General features: G+C 58.2%; 11 protein-coding genes and 1 non-coding gene across 12 annotated transcripts; 5 read left to right on the forward strand and 7 right to left on the reverse strand.

Moving 5' to 3' along the window:
- Positions 1 to 79: 79 nt before the first annotated feature.
- SCHCODRAFT_02342615 (uncharacterized protein) lies at positions 80 to 924 on the forward strand. The gene is made up of 3 exons (XM_050342435.1): positions 80 to 668; positions 727 to 847; positions 906 to 924. The coding sequence occupies exon 1, from the start codon at positions 153 to 155 to the stop codon at positions 552 to 554; it is 402 nt and encodes a 133-aa protein (XP_050199217.1). The 5' UTR covers positions 80 to 152; the 3' UTR covers positions 555 to 668; positions 727 to 847; positions 906 to 924.
- On the forward strand, positions 312 to 1,184 carry SCHCODRAFT_02737477 (uncharacterized protein). The gene is made up of 3 exons (XM_050347157.1): positions 312 to 668; positions 727 to 847; positions 906 to 1,184. The coding sequence occupies exons 1-3, from the start codon at positions 551 to 553 to the stop codon at positions 955 to 957; spliced, it is 291 nt and encodes a 96-aa protein (XP_050199218.1). The 5' UTR covers positions 312 to 550; the 3' UTR covers positions 958 to 1,184.
- Positions 1,085 to 2,705, reverse strand: SCHCODRAFT_02631585 (alpha/beta-hydrolase). Its single transcript, XM_003030116.2, has 3 exons — positions 2,169 to 2,705; positions 2,053 to 2,118; positions 1,085 to 2,004 (listed from the first exon to the last, which is right to left on the reverse strand). The coding sequence occupies exons 1-3, from the start codon at positions 2,675 to 2,677 to the stop codon at positions 1,182 to 1,184; spliced, it is 1,398 nt and encodes a 465-aa protein (XP_003030162.1). The 5' UTR covers positions 2,678 to 2,705; the 3' UTR covers positions 1,085 to 1,181.
- Positions 2,706 to 3,105: 400 nt separating this feature from the next.
- Positions 3,106 to 3,214, forward strand: SCHCODRAFT_t154. Its single transcript has one exon. It is a non-coding gene; the product is annotated as a tRNA-Gln (tRNA).
- Positions 3,215 to 3,807: 593 nt separating this feature from the next.
- Positions 3,808 to 5,332, reverse strand: SCHCODRAFT_02631586 (uncharacterized protein). The gene is made up of 2 exons (XM_050345667.1): positions 4,292 to 5,332; positions 3,808 to 4,244 (listed from the first exon to the last, which is right to left on the reverse strand). Exons 1-2 carry the CDS (start codon positions 5,256 to 5,258, stop codon positions 3,907 to 3,909), a joined length of 1,305 nt encoding a protein of 434 aa, XP_050199219.1. The 5' UTR covers positions 5,259 to 5,332; the 3' UTR covers positions 3,808 to 3,906.
- A 754-nt stretch (positions 5,333 to 6,086) lies between these two features.
- On the forward strand, positions 6,087 to 8,850 carry SCHCODRAFT_02631590 (alpha/beta-hydrolase). Its single transcript, XM_003030549.2, has 18 exons — positions 6,087 to 6,334; positions 6,390 to 6,471; positions 6,594 to 6,649; positions 6,701 to 6,754; positions 6,822 to 6,852; positions 6,908 to 6,965; positions 7,027 to 7,161; positions 7,221 to 7,233; positions 7,280 to 7,413; positions 7,478 to 7,683; positions 7,738 to 7,764; positions 7,836 to 7,861; positions 7,909 to 7,967; positions 8,019 to 8,171; positions 8,235 to 8,275; positions 8,398 to 8,525; positions 8,593 to 8,628; positions 8,686 to 8,850. Exons 1-18 carry the CDS (start codon positions 6,094 to 6,096, stop codon positions 8,754 to 8,756), a joined length of 1,551 nt encoding a protein of 516 aa, XP_003030595.1. The 5' UTR covers positions 6,087 to 6,093; the 3' UTR covers positions 8,757 to 8,850.
- Positions 8,851 to 9,072: 222 nt separating this feature from the next.
- On the forward strand, positions 9,073 to 11,855 carry SCHCODRAFT_02546874 (glutamine amidotransferase). Its single transcript, XM_003030548.2, has 2 exons — positions 9,073 to 9,535; positions 9,587 to 11,855. The coding sequence occupies exons 1-2, from the start codon at positions 9,213 to 9,215 to the stop codon at positions 11,679 to 11,681; spliced, it is 2,418 nt and encodes an 805-aa protein (XP_003030594.1). The 5' UTR covers positions 9,073 to 9,212; the 3' UTR covers positions 11,682 to 11,855.
- Positions 11,856 to 12,190: 335 nt separating this feature from the next.
- Positions 12,191 to 13,016, reverse strand: SCHCODRAFT_02508228 (Thioesterase/thiol ester dehydrase-isomerase; the record flags this gene model as incomplete). Its single annotated transcript, XM_003030114.1, has 5 exons — positions 12,191 to 12,268; positions 12,336 to 12,405; positions 12,457 to 12,549; positions 12,608 to 12,665; positions 12,719 to 13,016. The coding sequence occupies 5 exons, from the start codon at positions 13,014 to 13,016 to the stop codon at positions 12,191 to 12,193; spliced, it is 597 nt and encodes a 198-aa protein (XP_003030160.1).
- Positions 13,017 to 14,183: 1,167 nt separating this feature from the next.
- SCHCODRAFT_02631603 (uncharacterized protein) lies at positions 14,184 to 16,516 on the reverse strand. The gene is made up of 3 exons (XM_050345668.1): positions 16,273 to 16,516; positions 15,596 to 16,136; positions 14,184 to 15,545 (listed from the first exon to the last, which is right to left on the reverse strand). The coding sequence occupies exons 1-3, from the start codon at positions 16,340 to 16,342 to the stop codon at positions 14,474 to 14,476; spliced, it is 1,683 nt and encodes a 560-aa protein (XP_050199220.1). The 5' UTR covers positions 16,343 to 16,516; the 3' UTR covers positions 14,184 to 14,473.
- A 96-nt stretch (positions 16,517 to 16,612) lies between these two features.
- On the reverse strand, positions 16,613 to 18,785 carry SCHCODRAFT_02631606 (Pkinase-domain-containing protein). The gene is made up of 10 exons (XM_003030113.2): positions 18,499 to 18,785; positions 18,411 to 18,445; positions 18,331 to 18,361; positions 18,214 to 18,282; positions 18,128 to 18,160; positions 17,793 to 18,077; positions 17,661 to 17,740; positions 17,525 to 17,606; positions 17,129 to 17,466; positions 16,613 to 17,074 (listed from the first exon to the last, which is right to left on the reverse strand). The coding sequence occupies exons 1-10, from the start codon at positions 18,664 to 18,666 to the stop codon at positions 16,933 to 16,935; spliced, it is 1,263 nt and encodes a 420-aa protein (XP_003030159.1). The 5' UTR covers positions 18,667 to 18,785; the 3' UTR covers positions 16,613 to 16,932.
- Positions 18,786 to 19,119: 334 nt separating this feature from the next.
- Positions 19,120 to 22,557, reverse strand: SCHCODRAFT_02583258 (vacuolar protein sorting-associated protein 16). The gene is made up of 13 exons (XM_003030112.2): positions 22,375 to 22,557; positions 22,213 to 22,325; positions 21,902 to 22,157; positions 21,469 to 21,847; positions 21,325 to 21,419; positions 21,073 to 21,275; positions 20,893 to 21,020; positions 20,495 to 20,810; positions 20,335 to 20,443; positions 19,981 to 20,276; positions 19,748 to 19,923; positions 19,418 to 19,675; positions 19,120 to 19,359 (listed from the first exon to the last, which is right to left on the reverse strand). Exons 1-13 carry the CDS (start codon positions 22,517 to 22,519, stop codon positions 19,287 to 19,289), a joined length of 2,547 nt encoding a protein of 848 aa, XP_003030158.1. The 5' UTR covers positions 22,520 to 22,557; the 3' UTR covers positions 19,120 to 19,286.
- Positions 22,558 to 22,649: 92 nt separating this feature from the next.
- Positions 22,650 to 26,033, reverse strand: SCHCODRAFT_02690320 (uncharacterized protein). The gene is made up of 3 exons (XM_003030111.3): positions 25,992 to 26,033; positions 25,489 to 25,940; positions 22,650 to 25,437 (listed from the first exon to the last, which is right to left on the reverse strand). The coding sequence occupies exons 2-3, from the start codon at positions 25,903 to 25,905 to the stop codon at positions 22,747 to 22,749; spliced, it is 3,108 nt and encodes a 1,035-aa protein (XP_003030157.1). The 5' UTR covers positions 25,906 to 25,940; positions 25,992 to 26,033; the 3' UTR covers positions 22,650 to 22,746.
- Between the last annotated feature and the right edge of the window lie 185 nt (positions 26,034 to 26,218).

Genomic DNA, 26,218 nt, shown 5'->3' on the forward strand with positions numbered 1-26,218 from the left:
TCTCCCCGGTCACGTTTTCGAAGGTTGAACTTTCGGAGTTCTCCGGTGGCGAGTTGGTTGCCTGCCTACGTTCATTGTTCAGGAAGGCGGTCGTCGGTCGTCATTTTCGGCATGAACTTCACGCATAACTATCCGAGCTTGAACCTCGCTAAATGCTGATAGCAGTCCTTGAAGTCGATTTGCCTCGCTCCTCGGTCAATCCTCCGGCCAAGTGTACGCACGTCTCACACTCGCAGACGGCCTACCGAGGCGGGCATTTTCTGAGTCCCATCGCATTTGTCGTGCAAAGACCCATCAGGAACGTAGTGCAGATGTCCTCCAGCAGACAAACGCGCAGTTACTCTGCCTCACATCGCCTCCGCTGCGTCCGCGCAGGCTGTGCAGCGTGCATCTGGCCCCGTCATCGCCGTTTAAGAAGCTCCACCGCGGCGGGCTTGGCTACTGCACTCATCTCCCCCTTCACCCCGATCACCTTAGGACACCCTTTCTCCTCCTCCTTCCCTGATCTGCGCACCACCACCACACCCTCGCCTGTACACCCACCCATATCATGAAGGAAGGACATCAGCACTTCGGGCAGGGCCACCACGGCGGACCGGCGCCACCCGGGCAGGCGTACTACGCCCCGGGGCACGGCATGAACAAACACCATGGCGGGCAGGGGAACTGTGCGTTGCTTCCCTCTCTACCCTCGCGCGAACAGATGTGCTGATCAGTCGATCGCAGTCCACGGCGGCCCGCCACCACAGCAGTACCAGCCCCAGGGGCAGCCGCAGATGATCTACGTTCAGCAGCAGCGACCCTACCAGCGCGATGACAGCAGTGCGTGTAGTACGTGTTGTGGATGGTACGTCGCCGTGTCGTCTTCGAGTACTAGGAGTATGGTCTGATGTCCACCTCTTCAGCTGCGCCGGCTGCCTGGCAGGCTTCCTCTGTTGCCCGTGCTTATGTTGTTAGACACGACATGCTTTCGGCACGACTTCCTTCACGACCTGACACTGCCTACCTCTCCCGTTTCGTTGGACATGCCTTGTATTACGATGACCAGGGTATCTATGTATTTATTGGATGCGACACCCACCATGGCCCCAATGTATGATAGCTTGTCGACACACGATCCCGCTGAACGATGAAAAAAAGCAGAGAAAAAGGAAATATAAGACAAGGTACGTGGGATACGACTACAGCTTCCCGTTTGCATACTGCAGTTCAGGCGTGCTGACGCACAACGTTCCGCCCTCCTTGAACTCGTCCAGCACCTCATACACATGCGGGAACACGTCCGTCTCCACGTCCTTCCCCCACAGAATATCAAGATGCTCGTACCCGTGCAGGCGTACGACGCGCGTATGGTTCGGCAAGTTCTTCGTCATGACCTTGATATCCACCAGGCTATCCGAGTCCCCATACATCAGCACGATCGGCGTCACGATATTGCGCGTCGGGAAGCGCGCAGGCCTGTACGAGCTCACGCGCGTGCGCGCGACGCTCCCAACCCCCGCGCTCACGTCGTCGTCGAACATCTGGAACGTCGCGCTGCGCATGATCTGGAACCAGTGCACGACGGACTTGGTCGAGGCGAAGGAGTACAGGTGCGCATACGCGGCGATTTTCTGCGCGCTGGGGATGTTGTTGCCGTACCAGCGGAAGAGCCAGCCGAGGCAGGTGTCGATGAGGACGGCGAAGATGGGCGGGTAGAGGATGGACTGCCACATGGTGGCGGAGGACAGGATGGATTTGCGGCCGAAGAAGAGGTACATGAGGGTTGGGGAGGCTTTCATGAGGCTGTCGACGATGGGGGCGGAGAGGCCGGGGGGCGCCATGGCGGGGGCGAGGGCAATGAAGACGTTGATCTTTTGGTTGAGTTGCGGGTGGATGCTGAGGGCAGCGAAGGCCTGGGCAGTACCCTGGCTGAAGCCGATGTAGCTGAGCGTCGGTGCCTTGGTCACGTCGAGGATGTAGTGAATGGAGTCGGGAATATCGTGCCAGGCAAAGTCATCAATGCTGCGAAGAGGTAAATCATGCGTATGCGAAGCAATATTGTCCCCGTACCTGTAGTCCCAGAACTTGGCAGAGTGAGGACCATGGTGAATTGACTTGCGCGAGTACTTGTTTCCCCTGCGAATGATATGAGTACTGCATTAGGCGCGTATCAATCTCGCACGCACCTATTGTTCCCCAGCCAGACGTCATAGCCCCGCTCAACCAGCTGGAACGGCAGGGCACGCTCTTCAGCTGTCAAGCACACCCAGATCTCGCTGTTCATGAGCAGCCCGTGATGCAGATACACAACAGGACCGCCGGTGCTGGTTCCCGGACGCGCACAATGCTCGCCCTTTTTGTTACACAAACGGTGAAGCGTCAACAAGTAGCCGTCCTTCGTCAGGACGACGTGCTCCTCCGGCGTATACCCGTAGATCTCGCAGAGCCCATGGAAGTCGCGTGCGCGCAGGATCTTATCGACGACCTGCTTCTCGGGCGAGGAAGCCGGGCGCTCGGCGCGGTGACGGCGGTTGAAGAGCGTGCGCGACTTTTCGTAGCAGAGGTTGATGAAGGATTTGGGGAGGAAGAGGATGATGATGTGAAGGACAGACTCGAGGGCGAGGAAGAGGAAACCAGCTACAAGGTATGCATATTCGAGAAGGGAGAGGCGACCGAGGAGGGGGAGATGGGGCATTGTAGTGGGAGGGGACAAGTGATGATTGCATGGAGCTCGTTAGCGCTGGTCGCGCCACTCTCGACAATCACATGCAGCAAACCGGGGCCACTGACTACATCTATTTTCGCATCTGCACTTTCTTCGTGCAGCAGGTAACGACAAAGTCAAGACGCGCTTATTTGACGGTGAACACCTCTGCTATAGATACTCAGGTAACAGTGTATTTTCCCCACGGCGGTCTCCGTAGTTGACGGTTGTGCAGAAGAGCCAGTAGTGCGGCTCCCCTATCCTTGTTGTGCAGCTGGCTTCTTATCAACATCCATTCCTGACTTCTGCTCCTCATCTTCCTCCCCTGCCTTCATCGAGCTTTGTCTCTCATCCTCCTCAATTGCTTTCCCCAGTAACCCCCACTATGTCTGAGTGCTTGTTGACTGGGCACAACATATGGTCTAATAGTGTAGTGGTTAGCACTCAGGATTTTGACGGCCGACCGGGTCCCCGGCCCGGCAATCACGTGACCTTCCTGCGACCCAGGTTCGAACCCTGGTTAGACCTTTCCTACCTTTTTGGCTACCAAGTCACTAGAAGATCACTAAAGGGTCACTGAAAGATCACTACATGTTTTTGGCGTATGCTTTGCATACGTTTCGTAGAATACAATTGGAGGATAGTAGTGCACAGCCGTTAATGGGGCGTAGGGTTACAACAGATGGCAGACCACTAGCGTTGAGTGTTCACATAAGTAAGTAACCAAACAGAGTGGGACGGTGGCGGCAATTAGAACACAATGTACAGGCAACGTAAGCGCATGAGGTCGTGATGATAGTTGAACACAGTGCTCCTGCGGGCACAGAAGTATCGGTAAGCGTCAACATGCAAAGAGTAGAGCGAGAGGGGAAACATGGGACAGACGCGAGACAGTCTAGTCAGGGGTCATACTGTACGCTCGCTCGGAATTGTCATACATATTGGCGGCCTCCTGCGCTTCCGAGCCACCAGCGCTCGCCGTCATGCCCATTATTAAGAGGTCGCTAGAAGGCCACTGAAAGATCATTGAAAGATCACTGAACGATCACTAAAAGATCACTAAACGATCACTAAAAGATCACTAGAGGATCACTAAAGGATCGCTAAAGGATCACTAGATGGTCACTAGAAAGATCACTAAATGGTTACGAGGGGATCAACCAACAGAGGGTATCGCTGACTTCTTTGCTGAAACATCGCTATTTGAGTCTTTCGTGTTCCTATTGAATACCTACCTTGTACAGATACTGCTGACTGCCAGATGCCAGCAAGAAGTCGAGGGAGCGCAAGAACACAACCTGCAACACTCGACCACCTGGAGAGGTGCCCGAGTGCCGAATGCAGTCTGAACGCTTTCGACGCTCCTCCAATGAGGCAACTGACTTTGCGCGATCGAGAGCAGTCAAATTTGGCAGCGATACATCCTTCCCGGGACTCAGACGCTTGAGCGCGGGAGCTGCATGTGAGATGTCGCCTTCGGTTCGCGGTAAGACGAGTGACATGAAAGCAACACCGAAAGAAGGCATGAGCGTGCGCATGATTCGGTTTTGCATGTAGACTTCGTGGGGTTAGTACCTCGAATGAGCAAAGGCACTAGCAACATACCCTGAAGGTTGTGATACAGCGTCCAAGGATCGAGCGATGGGCTCAAGACTTCCGAGAGAATGTTTGATGAGGAGGGCTTTCCAGAAGCGCACCGAGGTTGTTTGTACCACGCGCCGTGCCAGATCAGAGAGTTCTTGCTGACGACGTCGTCTTCGCGCATGAGGGCGAGCGTCTCGATGACCTCAGGCAGCATAGAGCGTAGTGTGACGTCGAGCGCCGCGTTGACGAGCCGGTCGATGCGCGAAAGCCGTCCATCGGATCCCACGTAGTCGTCGGTAGCAATCTGTTCCAGTACGCCTCTCCACGGCACCTGCCAGCGCTCGAGGGCATCCGGCCCATCGCTAACGTTGTACGTCGCCGCTGGCGCGGGCAGCGGGCCCCGATTCATCACCACAACCTGCGAGCGCCGCGCCTGCTCGAGCCAGTTGCTATCCCTCGCTCGCACGCCCGTACGCGCATCGACGCGCACCTCGCTATATACACGAGGGCTGTCCGGCACGAGCAGCGACGATGATAGCGAGAAGCGCACGAGCGCGGAGCCTAGCTCGGCGAGATCCTGGTCGCGCGGGAGCCTTTTAAAGCGCGGCTCGCCTAGGGAGGCAGCGGTGCGCATGGCAGGAGGCAGGCAGACGTGGTGGAAGGTGCAGAACTCAGGGCCGAGGCAGGTGTGGCCTTCGTCAAGGGCGTCGAGCCAGAGGGTGTGGAGGTGGTGCGTTGCTTCGGAGCCGACGAGGAGGACCTTTTTGGAGGATATTGTGGAGCAGAGGTCAGTGACAGAAGCTTGCAGGGAGGCGGAGTTGGCCTTTTGCAGGCAGGAATTGTCGGGCTGGTAGGTGAGCCGATTGGAGTCGTCGTCTTGAGTCCAGGTTCCCTTGTCTACGAAGCAAGCCAGCGCTTTCTGTTTCGCTTCGAGGTGGGTAGTGTCGTTTAGCATGAGGTAGCCCTTCGTGTCTCGTACTTCGCGCATGTAGGCTTCGAGCTTGCCGTCTAGTATTCGGTTCAACGCATCCAGGTCGATCGAGTCTTGCGAGGCTTCCCGGCTGAACGAGCACAGCAGAAGATATAGACCGACAGCCAGGAGTATAGCGTAGTAGCGGCGCTTCAGCTTCACAGAGCGAAGCATCGCGAGTGGAGGTGTGGTGAGGGCAGGAAGAAGGGAAGCATTGTGTACGGATTGGAACCATGGGCATTTGTGGCGTGGCGCTGTAGGTCCATGTGGGCGCTCCAACTATTACATTTGGTCGCTTGCTCCCCGCCACCATGCTAGCTCTCCTGGTCTGCAGAGTATGTCAATGATTCCGTCGCGGACCTTGGAATCCATTACTTCTTCGCCTATCCTGGACTCGTCGATCCGTCAGCGCCAGCCTTTACCATGCATATGCCCTGTCTTTGAAGGACACCGCGCAAGAATGACCTCGCGCTTGCATCTTCCCCTCCACGATGCGCTGCTCAAGCTGACAGAAATGACCTCTGTGAAGGTACCCATCGAAGCCAAAGCATCAACAAATACCAAGCCGCCCTACCCACGACCTCCCATGACCGAGATGCTGCCGCTATGTCTGTCGGGTATTACATGCGCCATCTGCTCTCGGTCGAAGGCCACGGCACGCGATATCGCCCACTATTGTGCCACAGGCGCCTCGCCACGCGCTCGCTAGCTTCTATCTCCATCGCACGGTAGTCGATGATGCATTGCATGCACCCGCCCATCGAAGAAGCAGGGGAGCCATGCTGTAAGCCCAAGTATATAAGGGTCGAGATGTCTCGCGAGAGAGCCTGAGCCCTTCATCATATACGCGACCATGCAGCTACTGCAGGTGCTCTCGCTGGCTCTGCTGGCCTCCGTGGCCAGTGCGCGCGGGGACAGCAGTCGCCTCGACCGGGTGATGGGCAAGCAGCACGAGCAGATGGAACGCGTGAAGGCCGCGTATGCGAGCGCGAACTCGCAGAATGTGCACTCAAAGCGGCAGGACAACGGGACGCTCCCGTTCTCGAACCCCGCGGCCGAGCCGTTCTACGTGGATGGGACGTCGATTCCTGAGGGTGAGCTGGCTTTGCATATACAGCGGACAAGCCTGACAGTGCCGTTGTCTTGCAGTCAACTTCGACGCGGGACCATCCTGGGCGGGCTTACTGCCCATCTCAGGCGACCCCGATGAAGACAAGAAGCTATTCTTCTGGTAAGTCCGCATCTCCCACGCCGTTGTTTTGTCTCCCTTTCCCTCTCCGCATCTCCCTCGCCTGCACCGCATTTTTTTTGCGTTCAACAAGAATACCACTCACCACATGGAACGCGCGGCAGGCTCTGGCCGACCTCGAACCCCGACAACGCGGACAAGTTGCTATTCTGGACGAACGGTGAGAATGGATAGCGCAATATTTCCGGGCACTACTCATGCATTACAATAGGCGGACCGGGCTGCTCGTCCCTGGAGGGCTTCCTACAGGAAAACGGGCCGATCAGTAGGTGCACTCGCTTGGCAGAGCTTGACCGTAATTTAACCCGAACCTTTCTCCACCTCTTCTACAGTTTGGAACTGGGGCCAGTCGGAGCCCGAAGCGTGAGTTCCAGAATCTCAGGCGCACGCGGGAATACCATAACTCACGCGCAAATAGCAATCCATACTCATGGACAGAGTTCGCCAATGTTGTGTGGGTTGAGCAGCCCGTCGGGGTGAGCTGGGTGAATATCGAGGGGCGCAGGGAGGATTGCTGATAGTCGTTCGTCTCGATAGACTGGCTTCACCCAAGGCACACCGAACATCACCAACGACGACGAATTGGCCGCGCAGCTGACTGGCTTCCTGGGGCAATTCATCGAGGTCTTCGATGAGCTGCAAGGTGCCGAGTTCTACTTGTCTGGGGAAAGCGTGAGTGGGCCCTTATTCATGCTATCGGAGTCTACCTTTACTGATCGGTTTTAACTCAGTACGCTGGATACTGTGCGTACAATGATTGCTCAGCGAAACCGCTCTCACATCCCTCCAGACGTGCCCTACATTGCCAACTACATCTACGAGAACCCCGGGCTTAACCTCGACCTGCAAGGGATCTGGATCGCAGACCCCTCCCTATCGTACGATATAGTCCAGGGCGAGATACCTACACTGCGCTTCGTGCAGGTGAGCGGTCGCCCTTCGCCTGGCAAGCATCAGAAGCGTCAACTAACCGCTCACCCTCCTTCAGGCAAACGCGAACGTCTTCCCCTTCAATTCCTCCTTCCTGGAGCACCTGCAGAATATATCCGACTCCTGCGGCTACACGACCTACTTGGACGACTACGTGAAGTACCCTCCCGAGGGCTTGCTGCCGCTCGTGGGCAACAGAGAGGGCTCGACGCGGGTGTCCGACGACTGCGCCATTTGGGACGAGGTGTATAATGAGATTTTCTAGTGAGTCTCTTCGGCCGATGGCCGACCCCTGTTGCGGCGCTGAGAGTATATCAGCTTGAATCCTGTATTTAACGTCTATCGGTGCGTGGGTTCGCGGGCTGCCTATCCGTAATGCCAGCGGACTGATTAAACCCGACGTGCTCGGCGCTTAGGGTGACGGATACGTTCCCCAATCTCTGTAAGTTCCATCCGCTATATAGTGCTGTAATCTGCTGACATATCCAGGGAGTGTCCTTGGCTTCCCTCGCGATACGCAACAGTTTATCTACTTCAACCGCACGGATGTACGTCTGCACTTCTCGATGGTCAAGCGATCTGCTCATTGGTCCCCTTAGGTACAAGACGCCATTCATGCACCCCGAAAGGTCTGGGAGGACTGCTTGGGCCCTGTATATGTCAACGGCGACCACTCGCTGCCGTCTATGCTCAGCATCTTCCCCAACGTCATCGAGAAATCAGCACGGACTGTCGTCGTTCACGGCCTCGCGGTGCGTCCGCTAGTCTGTCTGCTATGCGGGATGACAGTATGCTGAGCGGCCGATGATATGCAGGACATGATTCTGATCGCGGAGGGCACCCGCATCGCCATCCAGTGCGTTTGTTCGCGCCATCGCCGCTATGCGCGCCGCTGACGATGGTCATCGCTGCTACCCAACGCTACTCTACTCACTAATATCACCCTACTCGCTGACGTTACCTCTACCCGCGCTAAAGGAACATGACCTGGGCCGGCGCGCAGGGCTTCCAGACTCCGATTGAGCCCGAGTCCTTCCTTGTGGACGACGATATCCTGGGCGTGCACGGCGTGTACGGCAACCTGCACCAGGAGCGCAATCTCACCTGTGAGTGCGATTCAGTCTTTACCGTCCGTCCGCGCTTGTCGCCCCGTTGACTGACCGTTGACCGCAGACGTGGAGTTCTACATGAGCGGACATATGACGCCCCGTACGTGGTTGACTGCTGCGATCATCCAGTGAAGACTGACAGGCGTCGACCCGTTAGAATTCGTGCCCTGGGCGGCTTACCAGACAATCGCGTATCTGACCGGCGCAAGGGACTCCCCGTCCGCTTGAGTGTAGGCGGCCGGAGCACGTCGCGTAAAGCTACATACCTTCGGGATGCAGTCAGTGCTCGTTGTAGGTAATGGGAATGAATATTTGGTCTCTCGCGGTGGGCACGGCGCTAGACGGGGTAACCGGCGAGGCGTCTTGAGTTTCGTTCATGTCAGTGGTTTCTCCAACCTCCGCGCAGGACCGAGTGGGAGAGAGACCGAAATTGTACGCTAGTGCAAGCAGTTTTGTGTCTCGAGATAGACTTTGAGGAAAGGTTCTTGGAACGAGTCAATGCGAACAAATAACTGTCAATAATGACTTGAGATCGTTTCGGAATCATTTCGCGGCTTACTTCCTGATTTTGCGGTATACGCACCGCCGCCTACCTCCGGACCTTGTTATATACGCCCCCAAACGTATACGTGGGCGACTCATACCCTCCCTCGTTTGTGTTCATCCTCGTCGCGCGGTTCAGCCATGGCCACCACTCTTCCCCCTCACCTCGCGCGGAAGCTCGATGTCCTCATGATCGACAACTTCGACTCCTTCACCTGGAATTTGTACCAGCAGATCTCGCTGCTGGGCGCCGACGTGACGGTCATTCGCAACGACGCCATCTCCCCGGACTTGCTTCCCCAGCTGCAGATCAACTACCTGATCATATCCCCCGGACCTGGGCACCCCAAGACGGACTCGGGCATCTCCAATGCCGCTATCAAGTATTTCACTGGGAAGGTCCCAATCATGGGCGTCTGCATGGGCCTCGAGTGCATTGTGGACTCGCTGGGAGGGACGATTGCGTGCGTAGCAGTACCTTCACGATCGCGCGCGCTTACTGACTCATCTTGTAGGTATGCAGGCGAGATCATGCACGGAAAGCTCAGCCGCGTACGCCACGACAACCGTGGATGCTACAAGGATGTGCCGCAGGGCATCCTTTCCACTCGGTACCACTCGCTGAGCGCCTCGCTATCCACACTTCCAGCCGACCTCGCGATCACGGCGCTGACCGAAGAGTCCGGAGTGATTATGGGCGTCCGCCACCGCAAATACACCGTCGAGGCCATCCAGTACCACTGCGAGAGTGTTCTCAGCGAGGGGGGTGATGCATACCTCCGCAACTTTCTCAACCTCCGCGGGGGCACCTGGGAGGAGAACCCCGAGGCCCGCGTCAACGACCGGTCCCTCCCCCCGTTCCCGACGGAGACGATGCCGCAGCAGATGGCGAAGAACCCGACCGTGTCGTCCAAGGCGCCCTCCATCCTGGACAAGATCTACAAGCAGCGCATCGCCGATGTCGCGCAGGCGCAGTCGACGGCGGGCACGACAATGCAGGACCTCCTTACCAACTACTCGCTCAACATCGCCCCTCCGCTCATCTCCTTCGTCGACCGCCTGAAGCAGAACACGTCCGGCAGTCCATCGCTCCTCGCTGAGATCAAGCGCGCCTCCCCCTCTAAGGGCCCGATCTCGGTCGCCACCTCCCCCGCGTCGCAGGCGCTCACCTACGCCCTTGCCGGCGCGCACACCATCTCAGTGCTTACCGAGCCCAAGTGGTTCCTCGGCTCGCTGCAGGACATGCTTCACGCGCGCACCGCCGTCGCGAACCTCCCTAACCGCCCCGCGATCCTGCGCAAGGACTTCATCCTCTCGCGGTATCAGATCCTCGAGGCGCGGCTCTGGGGCGCGGACACGGTGCTGCTCATCGTGAGCATGCTGCCGGAGCCGCTGCTGCAGGACCTGTACAAGTACTCGCTCGAGCTCGGCATGGAGCCCCTCGTCGAGGTGAACAACACGCGGGAGATGGAGACCGCGCTGGCGCTCGGTGCCAAGGTCATCGGTGTCAACAACCGCAACTTGCACGACTTCAACGTGGACATGAGCACGACGAGCCGGTTGACGGAGATGATCAAGGGCAAGGACGTCATCCTTGCGGCGCTCAGTGGCATTTCGACGCCCGAGGACGTGAAGAAGTACCACTCGGAGGGTGTGTCGGCCGTCCTCATTGGCGAGAGCCTGATGCGCGCGAAGGACACCGCCGCCTTCATCCGCCACCTCCTTTCCCTACCCGAGCCCGAGACAAGGAACTGGACGGATGCGAAGCCTCTCGTCAAGATCTGCGGTATCCGATCGGAAGAAGAGGCACTACAGGTCGCCGAGGCAGGCGCAGACCTGCTCGGCCTGATGTTCGCGCCCTCAAAACGCCAGATCGACCTTCCCACGGCCAAGGCCATCTCCAAGGCCATCCGCACCGCTCGATTTGACTCATCCTCATCCACCTCGACCCCCTCCGCCCCCTCCACCAGCAATGCCCCCTGGTTCACCGCGCACGCCAACCGGCTCTCCGCCTCCGCCTCTCGCCCCCTCCTCGTCGGCGTCTTCCAGAACGCGCCGCTCGAGGAAATCCTGCACGTCGTCGCCGAAGTCCAGCTCGACCTCGTCCAGCTGCACGGCGCCGAGCCCACTGACCTCGCGCGGCACATCCCCGTGCCCGTCATTAAGGTCTTCCACGCGGGTTCGGACGCGCGCAGCGTCGCGGGCATCACGCGCGGTGGCGCGCACCAGTTTGTCCTGCTCGACAGCATGCGGGAGGACGGGCTGTCCGGCGGGTCGGGCAAGGTCGCGGACTGGGAGCTCGCGCGGAGTATCATGCAGGCAGGCGAGATCGTCACGGATGGCGGGGCGGCGTATAAGGGTGCGGCGCCGGTAGCGGATGTGAACGGGGACGCGGTGGATGTGGCGAAGCATGGGGGTGCGGTTACGACGCCCTCTAGGTATCCGCTGCCCATCGCGCTTGCGGGTGGGTTAACGCCGGAAAACGTCGCTGAGGCGATCGCGAAGGTGGGCCCATGGGCGGTGGATGTGAGTGGGGGTGTTGAGACGGAGGATGGCAGCGCGAAGGACCTGGACAAGGTTCGGGCGTTTATCCAGGCTGTCAAGGCATGAGAGCTAGGGTATATATATTCACGATTTGCATGTCCCATCTTACTGTAGTTGTAGTCCCTTATAGATGCTGACCTGAGTTGGAAAATGGGTATGATATGAGCGCCGCGTCTTCAACACGTCCTGGAAAGGCTCTCGGAGTTGCTCAAGCCAGCGTTGCGAGTTTGAAGTCAGGGGTGCAATACATTGGCTACGGTGCAAGAAGTAGGTAGATGTACAGGTGAAAAGATTTACAAAGGATTGCTTGGGCCAAAGTCATTTGAGGGAGCAAGTGGATGAATTTTGTGGACTCGCAGAGCCCGTCTTTATAGTACGTTACGGTCAAAATATATAGTTAAATTACGTTTGGTGAGTACGGCATTATGAGAGGCTGTAACGATACTGTATAAGTTAGCTGAGGCTCGTACATAGTCATCTCGTAAAACAAGAGAATGTGGCGCAGAGCAAGGGGGCCAGGCGTTATGCCGCGCCCGCTGCTTTTCTGATACAGCCTGGCTGCATTCATTATTCTGCTACAGCCTCGAGCTGACAGGCTGCATCTTATTGATGAAGGCGGACGCCACAGTCCTTCCCGTATCCCGGTCAACGATCTGCGCGAAGAGAAGATGTCAAGGTCAATATCCGGACGGATCACTCCAAGGAGCGGTCTGAACGCACCTCACATCGGGCTGTCATCACACGGCCGCCCAGCGACACAGAAGTGCTGACGATGCGGAGGCGTGTGCCTCTTGGGGAAGCATGAGAAGGCGCGCGGGCAGCAACGGGGAGCGAGACGTACACTGGCGCAGGCGCGTGAAACATGATATTCATGCCTTGGGTGACACCGACGCCGTTGACGTTCGACACGAGTCCCAAGACGACGAGAGGCGTGCTGCAGCAGCTGACAGATCGTGTTAGAGAGCGACAATCCTGTATGGAAGCAAACTTACTTGTCTATGAGGTAGGCTATGCAACCGCCGTGCAGCATGCCAGCGCCGTTAAGCATATCTGAAGATTTCGAGGTCAGCACAGCGAGAAGGTAAAGTCGCTATCGTACTTACGTTTTGTAACCAGTAGCTCTGCTATTGTGACGGCTTCGAAGCGGCCCTGCTTCTCCAGTTGACGGTCGATACTGATCTCCTTGAACATGACGGAGTGCCCCACAGTCGATCCAAAGGCGTCGCCTTCGCCAACTCCGTAGCCGTAGAAGGTATTGCACATGAGCTGCTTGACATAGTCTGGCGCGTTCCCTCGTATAAGGGTAACGTCGCCGTAGTCGGGGAGCGCAGCGGGCTCTACCCATGCACGACGAGAGGGCTTATTTCTGACGGTGCGAGGGTAGTGGGTCTCGACGGACATGCCGCCGGCAGCGCTCGCGGAGATGGAGTCAGATCGTGCAGACATTTTACCGTGAAAGGGAGCGAGGGGAAAGAAATGGAAAGTGTGGAATGAACTCACCTAACGGTCAGTGGCGACTTTATATACTGAATGGCCGCAAATCCTGCGACACCACGACGAGTAGGCGTTGTCCTGGTCTGTCATCTCGGTGTGCTCCGGCAGAAGGTAGGATACCTTGAGCAGGCCCACGTGTGAAGGTGCATGAAATAGGATCGCCCGATTCTCGTCGACGTCTATACGACTCAAGGAGATATTCGACAGGCAGTCGCCGCCTGCGGCGCGCAGGAAAGAGGGGCGAAAAGGCCGTTAGCGCTGCCCGAAGGCGAGCCGGCACCCGAGCCGGTATCGACGAGGGTCATGCATATCGGAAGGGCTGCCTGAGAGGAAGGATAAGCTTGTGGGACATGCATTGTCCTGATCGTCGACGGAGCGCCGCTGTAATGGAGGTGCATCAACCTCCACCGCCCCTTCGGCACGGTGCCGCCTAAGTATAGGCTGACATGGAAACAGCCGCTGGTGAAGACATAGAAGGCCTATAGACCGTATGCGCACCTCAGGCCGCCATGTCTGTTCGCGGCGCGGCGACTCCGAATGCAGAGGACCAGTACGATTGGACCGGACTCGAGGGCAGCCACCGACATACCCCGCACCTTCTCGGAAGACGTACGGATGTCGTGAGATCAGCCTCATTGAAGGAAGGGCAGGACGATTTGGGCCTCCTACACAGTCTGCGACTTCGATGCCAGCCAGCTTGACAGGACTGGTTTCAACATGCACCGTGTGAGGGCGAAGGGATAGCTGTAAACGGAGAGCCAGACGGTCATGGAGCGCCTTGTGCAGGTAAATACGGGGGATAATAAGGAGAAGAACTCACTACGGCCCAGTTTGCTCAGCTACAGCGCTGTCGAAGAAGTTCAACCGCGTTACGGCGAATCGCGACCAGGAAGGTGCAGTCACATGAAGGTGCGGCGCATCTCACGTGCCCAGAGTTGAACTTCGGGAGAATACTGAATTGCCGCACAGAAATCGAGGGCACAGGTGACGGTACGCGCCTGTGCGGCATGACCAAAGGCCTATGCCCGAGGTAGTAGTCATGGTAGATTCGAGACGGCCACCTTGCAGGCCAAAGCGCTCATAAAGTTAGTTTGCAGGGCAGGTTGTTCGAACCTCGAGGCGGCGCTTTATCCAGCTTGCCGCATTGCCCAAGGAAGTCGGCGACTTGAAAACCGCTTGACGGTAGACGCGAGTATGATCATCGTCGACAACAGAGTGTGCAAGGCAAGAGCGGTCGACAGCGGGGAATCGGGCATCGTAAGCAGGTGAGCGTATGGCCGCAACTGCACGCTACTGAGCAAGTATATCGTCAATAAAGGTTTTCCAGAGATTGAACCACACGAGAACACCGTTAGCCAAGCCTCCTACGCCTCCTTCCGCCTCTTCTCCTCCTTCCTCCGCCGCTTTTCTGCCTTGCGCTCCTCCTTCGTCTTGGCGTCTTCGGAGGGCATCGTCTCGGAGTCGTTTGACGGTGTTGGTGCTACCGAAGGCGTCGAGTCGTCAATCTGCTTGTCGCGCTTCCGCTTCTTGGACTCCTTGCGACCGTCATCTACAGCCTCCGCTGTGACCTCGTCCGCGTCGCCCTGCTTCGCCTTTCCTTTCTTGTCCTTCTTCTTTTTCTCTTTGGGACCCAACTCCTCTCCAACGTCTCTGGGCGCAACCTCATCCTCCGCCTCGCTCTTCCGCCGCTTCTCCTTCTCCGCCGCCTTTTCCTTCTTCGCCGCCTTTTCCTCATTCTCCTGCGTCTCCTCAGCCTTGCGCTTCTTCTCCTTCTTCTCCCTCTTTCGTCTCTCCTTCTCTGTCTCGGTCACAGGCACCTCTTCTGCAGGAGCTGCCTCGCCCGAGAGCACTTTCGAGGAAGAAAGCGCTGCGAACATCGCCATGCCCTTCCCCGTCTCAGTGGTCGGCGCCGTCGACGGCATCTGGAACATCCTCGCGAAGGAGCCCAGGCCGCCGCGAGGGGCTGAGTCATCATCGTCGCGAGGTCGCGAGCCACTGAACCCAAGCCCACCGCCGAAGCCGATGCCGCTGCCAGACCCAAGTCCACTGCGTGACCCCAAACCGCTCCGAGGGGCATCTTCCTCCTCGTTGCGGCTCCGGCTGGAGCCCAACCCGCCTCGCGGCGCATCTGACTCTTCTCGTGATGTGCTTTCTTCAACTGCGCTTTCAGAGCCGGACGGAGGAACAGGTGTCGACGAGCCCGACTTCGCCGCCGCCTTCGCGGCCAAACGCTCCTTGAAGTAGTCTGCGACCGACTTCGTGCTCCTCGTGAGCTTCTCCATAGTCGCAGGCTCATCACTGGTAGGCGTGAGCGTGCCCATTGGGGATGCGCTGGAGGAGAGGGAGGAAGGTGTGGGAGCGACACCGAGGATTTCTGCCACGGCGGTGGCGTCTTTGGTGGCCATGCTTTTGAAGGCGATGTGACGGGATCGGTGACTGTGGAGTTGTTACACGGACTTGATGTGACATTATAGTGGAAAACGTACGCTCTGCGAAGAACGGGACGAGGCGCGGGAGCGGGGAGAGGCTCATCGTCGGACGATTCCTCAGCTACAGGTGTAGGAGTGTTGCCCTCGCTCTGGTCCTTCTTCCGCTTCTTGCTCTTCTTCTCCACATCCTCCCCCTCCTGCTCCTTCCGCTTCCGCTTCTTCTCCTTCTTCTCCCTCTTCAGCTCCTCCTTCGTCTTCTCCTTCGCCTCGCCCGCGTTCTCCTTCACTTCTGCAGCGTTCGCGTTCTCGCCCTCCTCCGTGGGCTTCACGAACCCACCCTCCGCCACCACGCCCGTCGCGGGCGCGTACGTCTCCCCCGCCGCCGCGGCGTTCAGGCGCGCGAGCAGGTTCTCGTAGTCCTTGCTCTGCTTCCACGCGATGCCGTTGGGATCCTTGGTGTGCGCGGCCCCGATGCCCATCATGTCGAGCTTCTGCGAGACCTTGATGGCGGAGGTGCGACCTTCACCCTGCGCGCCCAGGCCTTTGGACGCATCCCAGCCAAACTTTGCAAGGTAGTTTTGACCGAAGCGGGAGGCGTCTGATATGATGTGCACAGCGATATTATGATATGAAGGGGAAGAGGTGGGATGAATGCGTGCAAAATGGCGAGAAATGCGTTGTAGGAGGGGAGGATAGATTAGACACAGAACATTGTAATGACGACAGACACTGACCGTCCGCCCAGCTCAGATTCCTTGGATCGTGCCCAATCCTCTGCTTTTGTTTACGTCCTGCGAGACCCATCTTCTATGGAACCTCAGACTCAGATGCAGATGTGGAAGATCGAGCGAATGACAAGATGGTCGGCGAGGAAACGTTTGCGGACGTGAGCACAAGTTGAGGAACGCGTCAAGGGCACCAATGTCAGGGCGGGGGTGGAGGGGAAATCCTGGTTTCCCAGAAACTGGGATGGAGGCGGTAGGGAATGAGGAGCACGGAGTCTGATCGACGCTTGGATCAAAATTTGGATGACTAATCCTGACCATTGTTATTTTCTCCTTTCGGACAATAATGGTCAGCCCGGCTTGGGGCAACGTTCCATAGTGCACAACTTGTACTATGCAAGGAACAGCTTGGCCGAGGTGTGTATTCGCTCAGTGTCAGCATACCGTGTCGTTCTGCAAAGGCACGTATCAACCTGCAACGACGCCAAAACGTAGCTACTCGCAGTCTAAGGGAGCCAGCTTGTACGCTGCACAGCAGATCCAGATGAATAACTTAGTAAGTATGTATGTACGTAGCAGGAAGGTATATACGGATCGTACAATTGTACAGTTTGTTTGCGAGTCAGTTTCATCGAAAATACACTGACCGTTTTCGACTTGGGGCACAGCTTACTTGCCAGCTAGCTCACGCTCGAGCGCCGCGCTCGGGTCCTCCATGACCGGGCTCTGCGACCGCGGAACCTCCTGTCCATTGTAGTTCTCCGCCACGGGCGAGTTCATAATCTCGTCGCGCGAGGGGATGCCCAGGTTACTATCACTGCCGTCAATGAGCCGCGCAAAACCTCCCACCACAACCCCCACTCACCTCCCCGACCGCTGGATCTGCCCCGCCGCGCGCGCCTGCGCCCGAACCTCCGCGCGGAACTGCTTCACCTCCTCGATGATCAGCTTCTTCATGCCCTCGATGCTGTCCTCCTCCTCGAAGCCGAAGTCGAACTTGGCCTCGCAGATGGGCTCGTCCGCGGGGTCGTGCCAGACCTGGAAGTAGGGGTGGTTGAGCGCCTGCTCGCAGGAGATGCGCTTTGCCGGGTCGAAGCAGAGCATCTTGGAGAGCAGGTCGATGGCGAGGGGGTTGGCGTGGGGGAAGAGGGTGGCGAAAGGGACGCGGGGCTTGATGGGGAGGGAGCGGATGTAGTCTTGGGCCTGCATAGTGGGAGAGCCGTGAGCATGATTTACGGACACCGAGAATAGGATCACTAACCCTTGGTGAGCCGACGCGACGAAGGGTGTCTTCGGATGGCGTGCCGAGGTAGTGAAGGATCTGGTTCAATTGATCGACGTAGCTGTGGGTGGCCCGTCAGCGGAATGGCACCTACACGATCATATCAATCACTCACTCCCGGCCCTTGAATATCGGCTTTCCGCCCAACAACTCAGCCAGAATACAGCCAATAGACCAGACGTCAATCGCCGTCGTCTAGACCCCCGTTAGCCAGACAGCGTGACAGCCCCGCCATTCCCGAACGCACGTAGTTTGCAAAGCTCAACATGACCTCCGGCGCGCGGTACCACCGAGTTGCGACGTACTCGGTCATGAAGCCCTGGTTGTTCGACGCGCTGCCCGTGCCCGAGCTGTACCCGCGCGCAAGGCCAAAGTCACAGATCTTCAGCTCGCAGTCGGCATTGACGAGCAGGTTGCCGGGCTTGAGGTCGCGGTGGAGGACGTTGGCGGAGTGTATGTACTTCAGGCCGCAGAGCGTCTGGTACAGGAAGGACTGGAAGTGGGCGTCGGTGAGGGGCTGGCCGGAACGGATCTGGGCGGGCGTGTCAGACCAGAGTTGACGAGAAGACGGGCGCCGCGTACGATAGCGTGCAGATCGGCCTCCATGAGCTCTTCCTGTCATCATCGCGTTAGCCGAGCCGTCGGGGGATGTATTGAATGCGGCGCACATAGAGGTAGACTTCGTCAAAGTTGCCGTTCGGCTGGAAGACGATGTCCATGTCGTACAGGCAGGTAATCTGTGGCGGGTCAGCCGTCATGGATCTGACAGTTGGCGGACCGCGTACGTTCTTGTGCCCGCGGAAGTGGTGCAGGAGGCTTAAAGATCTCAGGACAGGCGCATCGGGCTCGAGAGTTCACTACTGACCGAATTTCTCGCAAGCATCGCTTCGTCAGGATGCGCTGCAAGGGAACGTTGTCAGTACACGCCAAGGGATCATGCCCTCGTCACGCACCTTGGTGTTGATGTTTGTGATCTTCTTGATCGCACATCCCTCCCCAGTGCGGCGGTGTCGCGCAGCGACGACGCACCCATACGCGCCCTGCCCCAGCTCCTTCACGAATTGGTACTCCGAGTCGACGACGAACGTCGAATTGAGCGCGGTAAACGTATGGCGCTGCATGTCGTCTTCGTGTACGTGCTCAGCAGCTTCTTCTGGTTCTGAATCGAGTGCTCTTAGGGTCCGGGACGGGTCGCGACTGGCTAGCAGTGCAAGGAGGAAGCACAGGATGGGTGGAGGGCGAGGCGGGGATGGAGGGGAATGACAAGTGGGGGTGACTCTATATGCGCGCCTATCGATGCGGCCGGGCACGTGCCTGGCACGAGGCGAAACGCGTCTCAAGTTCGTGTTCGTCGCTGCGCGCACCGCCATCGTCAGTCAGCCGCGAGGATCACCGATAGCATAGGGAAACATGCTCTCAAGGTGCTGAAGTCGCGCGACATGAAGAAACACGCCTCTGGTGAGCGCAGTATGCGGAGAGATGCTATTCTACGGCATCCGTCAGCACCAAATTTGAGAATGGTAAAGGCGAAGGAAGTACGCACAGTGTACAGCAGACGGTCCTTCATTACAAAGGCGCAGACGATTGAATAGGCACAATAAGCGCCGATGATGAAGGGAAAGGCTTACTGGATTTGCGTCCGAGGCAGAGGTTCGGTCAATACAACACGGACATCAATCAAGCAACCACACTCGTATCACAGAACAGCTGATGCTGACCGCTCCAAATGCAAATTCATCCGCTACTTCATAGTCGTCGCAATCTGCGCTAGTTCCCGCTCGATCATCGAATTCGGACATTTCCTCCTGAGCTCCCTGTAATGAGACTGTCAGCATCATCCGTACTTTGTACTCAGGGGAGAGAAGCACTCACTCTAGCTTTGCCTTGTCTCCTCTTTCCTTGCACGCCTGTCCCGCCATTCGCCACTCCCCGCACTCCACATATAGGTCCGCCCGCTTTGGCGAGTCACACCGCGCGACGTACGGCACCGCCTGCGTGGGGTGGCCCTTCTCGATGAGGTGCCGTACGAAGGGCTCGTACCCAATGGGACTGCGCTTCGACTTAGCAAAGGTGTCGAGGGCTTCCCAGTCCCGGACAGAGGTAAGAGCGTAGAGTTTGGTGTACCAAAATCTGGAGACGATAGTGAGTAAGCGGCCCAAAAGGTAGAGGACAGATGTGCAGAGAACCAGAAGTGCGGCTCACCTCTTATCGGGGACCTTGAAGTCCGACTTGATCTTGTCTGCGCGCTTGGAGAGACCGTTCGTAAGGCATGCACGAATGGTCTCGTTGACAGTCAACCCGAAGAACGTCACCCGCCCATCTGTCTCTTTCTCTAGCTGCTGTTGCAGCGTCATCAGGCGTACGCTCTCATCCATCATCTGCGATGGCCCGTGTCAACGTCCGCCATGAATCCCGTGTTCGAAGCGTCAGCTCACCTTGGCCTCAAATGCTCGATCCTTGTCCTCCGAAAAGAATTTCTGCGCTGCCTTCACCGCAGTGATCTTTGATTCTGGATCCTGCATAGTCGCCGCCTCCTCCAACGACAGCACTGCGCTTTCGACTCTCCGGTCGTCCGAGTAGTAGAAGTCCCGGAGCATCTCTTTGTCCTGTTCCCGCGCATACACTTGCAACAAGCGGCTGGCAAGGGCAAGCTTGGGCCCACCGTCTTCGATGAGGCGGAAGAACGTGCCGAGGGGCAGCCGTTTGTGAAGGTGCAGCAGGACTTGGTAGACTGAGAAAGTGTAAGTGTTAGACCTCACGGATCAGGAATAGAAGGTGAGATGGCTTACCGAGGTCAGTATCCCCGCTATCCACCGCCTTCTCCAAGGCCAGTCGATCCTCCTTCATGGTCAACAACAACGGCACCTGATCACTCGCCCTTGGCTCATGGTCCAAAAGCTGTTCAAACCCATCAGCACTCCACTGGTTACCCATACCAAACGAGCTCACCTTCGTGGCCAATCCCGCCCTCCCTACCTCCCACGCCCGCTTCGCAATGTCTGCATAGCTGACCTCCGCTCCGCCCAATGCTTCGAACTTCTCCACGATTGTCCTGCAGACCTCGTCGTCTGCATCGCGCCCGCCTGCTCCGCCGCCTTCATCACCGGTCGACGATGAGCGCGACCGCGCGATCTTCGCACTCGCCCAATGTCGTAGGACGGTGTCGGGCTTGAGATCGAGGAAGGAAGAGATGCGGAGGGCGAGGAGGTGCATATTTCGGGAGGTGAGGCGGGCGATGAGGTGGGAGGGGGAGGTGTGGGTATATCTAAAGTGACAGTGCATGTAGTTGTTAGCCTTGAGGGCGTCGATGCGTGGATCAGGAAACACAAAGGGAGCGAAGAACTCACTGCGCATAGGTAAGTGGTATGCCAATCTCATAGAAGCGCACTGCGTTGAGGACTTTCAGCGTGCAGCCCATGCGCACGAAGTCAGTTGGGTCGTAAAGGTCGAGGAATCCGCGGCCGAGTTTAGCAGCCTGAGGGCGAGTCAATCCAATCAGCGCACAGACAGAAGAGGAGGCGGTATACATTCAGCAACCTGCGCTGCCAGTACGGCTCCCATTCCTGACCAGCAGCAGCTATGCACTCGTCCACTGCGGCAGCGAGGTCGGGACGGATGTTCTTTATGCTCTCATGTGCCTTAGACGAGCGGTGGGAGAAGCTCTCCCATGCATCGTACAGGATGGCCGCAGGGGAGGTGGACCCAGGCCGGAAGACGGACAGTGAAGGTGCTGTGAGGAATGTGAGCGTCGACAGGGCTTCATGACATACAGCACATACCCGGCACTTTCTGGATGAAGTCGCAGACGTCTGGTCCAACGACGCGTATGCCATCTGGCTCTGTTACGACGAAGGTCGAACCGGGATAGAAGAACCTTGGCAGCGTCAGTCTGTACAATGATCCACCAGTCGCGCCTCACTCACTGCAGCGTATCGCCAAACGGTCCGACCAAAACCACCAGCGACTCCCAGGTTACCAGGATCGCGTCGTCTCCGCACCACGCCACCTGCCGCACGTTCCCCTCCGCGCCCGGCACATTGGTCGTGTCGAACTCAGTGAAGCTGCGCTGGAAGTCCGACGACACAACGAGCAGAGTTCCTGTATACGTGAGGAGCGCGAGGTTCTGTCCCTTGGGCGAAGGCGCAATCTGCGTGAAGGGGCCGCGCGACAAGCGTTGGTCGATGCACTCGAGGTTGTCGACGGTGTAGATGGTGGAGTCGACGGAGAGCAGGACCTCGACGTGACGGGAGCTTGTGTAGTCGGGTGGGATGACTGCCCAGGCGGAGGGGGGCTCGATGAGACCTGTATTGCATCAACTTTAGTAGAGACTCGCTGAGCATTAGAAGGAACACGCACCTGGATTCGCCAGCGTCACCGGGCGCGACCCCGTCCATCCCTTGACCTCAAGCAGAGACAGCGACCCCGTCAGAGCGACCAGACCGCTCTCCATGATCTGCGCATCGATGACGCCAAGTTCGCCGGCCTCGCTGCCGAGCGAGTATTGCTCGTATTCGCCCTGAAGGTCATAGATCCGGTACACGCCCTCCTCGTTCAGCACGACTAGCCGCTCGTCGTGTGTCCATCCAAAGCGGATGATGCGGCCTTGATTCCACTAGGGTAGGGAAATGTCAGTCGGGTATACTTGCAGGAAGACGACTTGATGTCACAGTGAATAGTAGCAATCCATCCCCCGAGGCGGAGTAGATGCGTATTTCGGCCTTTTGGAACGTGGGTGCAGCGCGTCCAAGCGCAATCATCTTCGTGTTATCTCGCATTAAAGCTGCAGCAAGTTCAATATACGTCCCTACTGAGTGTACCTATACACGCACCGAGGGGACCACCATACCGACATCCTGCAACGATGTAGTCGGCGAGATTGGGCAGTTTGTCGGGTATCATGTACAGCTGCTGCTTGCGATAGAAGACCTTGCCATCTTGCATGGCCTGCCATGATGTCGTTGGGTGGTCGGGCATCGTTACGGCCTAAGCGCCTCGCCGTGCAAGACGACGAGGAGACCAGCTTCGCTTCGGAGGTCGGTCCGTCAAACCGACAGGTGTCGTGACAGACGCGTGACAGGTTGAACTTCGGGTCGGAAGCTTGAGAACAGCCAACATAGTCGGAGAGAGTACGCATTGCAGCTAACAGACAGCACTATCCTATGCACATAGCGAAGACAACAACATCAGAAGCCTTTGAGTATTCACAGCAAACATCCACTAAACAGCGAATGCACATCCTGTACCGATTCTGCCTGCTGCCCAGTCCCGAAAGTAGTCCCATCCCAAGTCCCATGTTGCATGTCCTGCTGTTGCAGACCCGCACCTTCCTGCAGCCCTCCTCCACCCTGCATTCCATCGCCACCCTCTCCCAACGATCCGCTGTTATTCAACAGCGGCCCCATCGACTGCCAGAACTCCGTAAAGTCCATATCCGCCAGCCCGTTCTCGAACATCGACATGTCGATGCCCGGTGCGTCATTCAGACCCTCACTCCCCAGCATGCCATCCGAGTCCGAGAACAGCTGGAGCATGTCGAACGCCTCGTCGGACGACAACTCGAGCCCGTCCGGGTGACCGTCTGCCCCGTTCCTGCCCCCAAGCCCGTCCGCCGTATCGGGCGTCCCAACCAGTGGCTCAGGCGATAGAATCGTCTCGTCTCCGTCCTCCATCTCCAGCTCCATCGGATGGTCCAAAGGACTCGACCGCGGCGGGCTAGAGGGTGGCAGCGGCGACGACGGCGGCACGTACCCCGAGTTGAAGCGCCGCGCATCGCTCGAGTCGAAGCGCCGCATATCGCTCGACCTGCCCGCGGACGGCGACTCGGAGAGCTCCTTGCTCAGGAAGTCGTCGTCGTCGTCCCACTCTCCCCCTCCTTCGTCCGCCCCATCCGCACCCACCGACTTCGACCGCGGGGTCTTGATAGGCGACGGGCGGTGTCGACGTGGTGTAACCGGCGTCGTCGGCGCGCGCAGACCACGAGGTGTGCTGGGCGTAAAGAGCGAGCCACCTAGCTCGTCCGGCGTCGCCGGCAGACTCCCTGCTCGCCTCCTTGGCGGCGTACTCGGCGGTGGAAGATCAGCCGACGAGGAAATAGGGAAGGACGAGCTCGAGGGGAACAGAGGCAAAGCCGCAATCGGTCTTACGGGCTTGGACTTCGCGTTCGCGTTGTTGATTGTACTCGCGCTCGCCTTCGCACTCCTACCCACCATCGAGCCCTTCCCTGCATTCGAGCTGAAGTCCCCTCCGCTCTCGCTATAGCTGTCGTCGTCCCCGTCCGCCCCCTGCCTCGCCACCCGCCGCTCCCTCTTCCTCGCCAGCCTCACCTCCCGGCGTTTTGCATCCGCCTCCCGTTGCGCTCGCAGCGCCTCCTCTGACAATCTTGGTTGCGTCGCCGTGTCCGTGCGCGCCCACGAGGGCACGGTGTATGGCCTCCGATTGGGAGGACGCACGGGCGAAGAAGCGCTCACTACGCGATGAGACGCGCCCGCCTGGCGGTGGGACGCGCTCGGCGAGCGATGGGACGTACTCGCTGTGCGCTGCGAGGACGCGTCGTTACTCGAATGTGCCCTCCCGAACGGAACAGACTGCCTCGCGGGCCCGCGTACGGGCGAGGTTGCGGGCACCCTGTTCTCCCCGCTCCCACTCTGCAGCCTATTTTCCCCACTGCCACTCTGTCTCCGCTGATCCCTGCTCCCACTCTGTCGCCTCTGTTCCTTGCTCCGACCCACGCGCGCCGACATACCCGCCGCGAATTGGTCGAAGGTGCGCTTCCGGCTGGACGAAGCTGCATGACTAGATGCGGCAGCCTCATTCGGCGCCGGGGCAGCAGGCGGAACCACCACGGGCGCCGCATTCGACTTCGAGGTCGAGTTTTGTAATCCCGACCTACTTTGCGCAGGCGCCGAGTTCTGCACTCCGGCGGGCGTCGAAGAGGTGGAGGCCGCCACTTCCTTACCCGTCCGCCTCGACGGCGACGGGTTGCAGTTCTCCTTGTCGAGCACAACGGTGCCAGATTGGCTCGTTTGAGCCGGCGGTGGCTGGCTCATCAGACTCGCCCCAGCCTGACCCGCCTGACCCAACGCCTGCGGCCCCGCACTCCTCCCCCGCAACAGCACCGCCTTAATCTGCTCCAGCACCACCGCCGTCTGCTCCGGCGAGCTCGAGTCAATGGTGCTCAGCGAAGCTAACAGCGCCGCCTGCTGCGTCGCATCCCCCGAGCAGGCCATGATAAGCGCGAGGACGTCGAGGAGGTTGTGTTTCGCTTCTTGGGAGAGGTTCTCGCCTGTGGGGATGGTGGGCGGGGACATGGCGGCGATGGGTGCCGCTGCGGGTGAAGGTGAGGGCGCTGGTATGGGCGAAGGCGCTGGGAGAGGCGAAGGTGCATGCGCGGGAGACGGTCCAGGCGCTGATGCTGGTGTACTGGCTGCGCTAGTCGTCGTGCTGGTCGTGGTACTCGGAGTTGACGCCGAAGGTCCCACCACCCACATTTGTGAACCGTTCGACGGTGGCTGCGTCGGCCGCCCCTTCTTCGTCTTCGGCCCTATATACGTTTGCGTGTTCGCAAAGATGTAGTCCGCGCGGGGCGCATGGGCGTACGGCTCGTTGGTATATGACACCGTTTGTGGCTCTTTGAGTTTCTGAGGGGGCTTCTTCTTGGCTTTGCTGGGATTTACGAGCGACCAGTTCGGCGGCGCTTTCGAAGGTTGTGCGGATGAGGAGGCTGCGGAGGATGATGAAGCTGGGAGGGAGACGGCACGTGTGAGAGTGAGAGAATTGCGAGTGGCATGAGTCTTGGCTGGAGCGGGGGGTGGCGCGGGTTCAGTGGGTGTCGGCGCTTGTGACACCGGTGCAGGTGGGGGAAGTGGCGAGGGGTTTCTGCGAGACGCTCGGGTCTGGAGAGAGCATTGAGATGCTATCGAAGCGAAGTAAAGGTACCAACGCACCTCCGTGAACGACAAGATGATTTCCACGGCTTCCTGATTCGTGGGTAATCGGACAACCGTGCCCGTTACTGGCGTATCCGCGATCTCGTTTGCAGTAGACAGCAGCCCCAGCCCAACCGCTACACCTCGATCAAAGCCTAAGCCTTGCTTGGTTGCAACGAAACTGGACTCCAGGGGGTCCAGCAGGTAAACAGAGAAATCCCTCGATTTGTCCTGGAGTAATTCGGGACTGGAGCGGCAAACAGCATCGAGGCAGGGCTTCAACTGGGCTGTGGCGTATCTCGCCTGGGGAGAAGAGGGTCCGTCGGGCGCATCTGGCAGTATGGAGACCTCAACCGGTCTCAGAGTGCGTGCAAGGATATACTGGGGGTTGGCGTTGATCGTGTACAAAATGCGAAGATTCCGAGTGTCTGTCATCGAGGCTTGGATGGGTATTGCATGCAGGAAAGTGACTGTTAGAACTATGGATGAGATTAGGAGACCTCACGAACGCGGAAGCTGACCTGAGTGGCGCGAACGAGTGCAAATTACAAGTTGATAATTGGATGGGAAAAAGCGTGTATCTCGCGTCCGTGACCGTTTGTGTCGCGTCGGTCACGCATGAGGTCAACACCATCAGGTGATGTGACAGACCGCGCCAAGACGCGCCTTACGCGAGCACGCGTTTGCCTGCAGCTCTCGAGTGTGCATCACTACTTGTTGCAGACTTTGCTTTCTCCTTCACGGACGC

The sequence above is a fragment of the Schizophyllum commune genome (assembly GCF_000143185.2).
Source record: "Schizophyllum commune H4-8 unplaced genomic scaffold SCHCOscaffold_8, whole genome shotgun sequence".
Classification (NCBI taxonomy): domain Eukaryota; kingdom Fungi; phylum Basidiomycota; class Agaricomycetes; order Agaricales; family Schizophyllaceae; genus Schizophyllum; species Schizophyllum commune.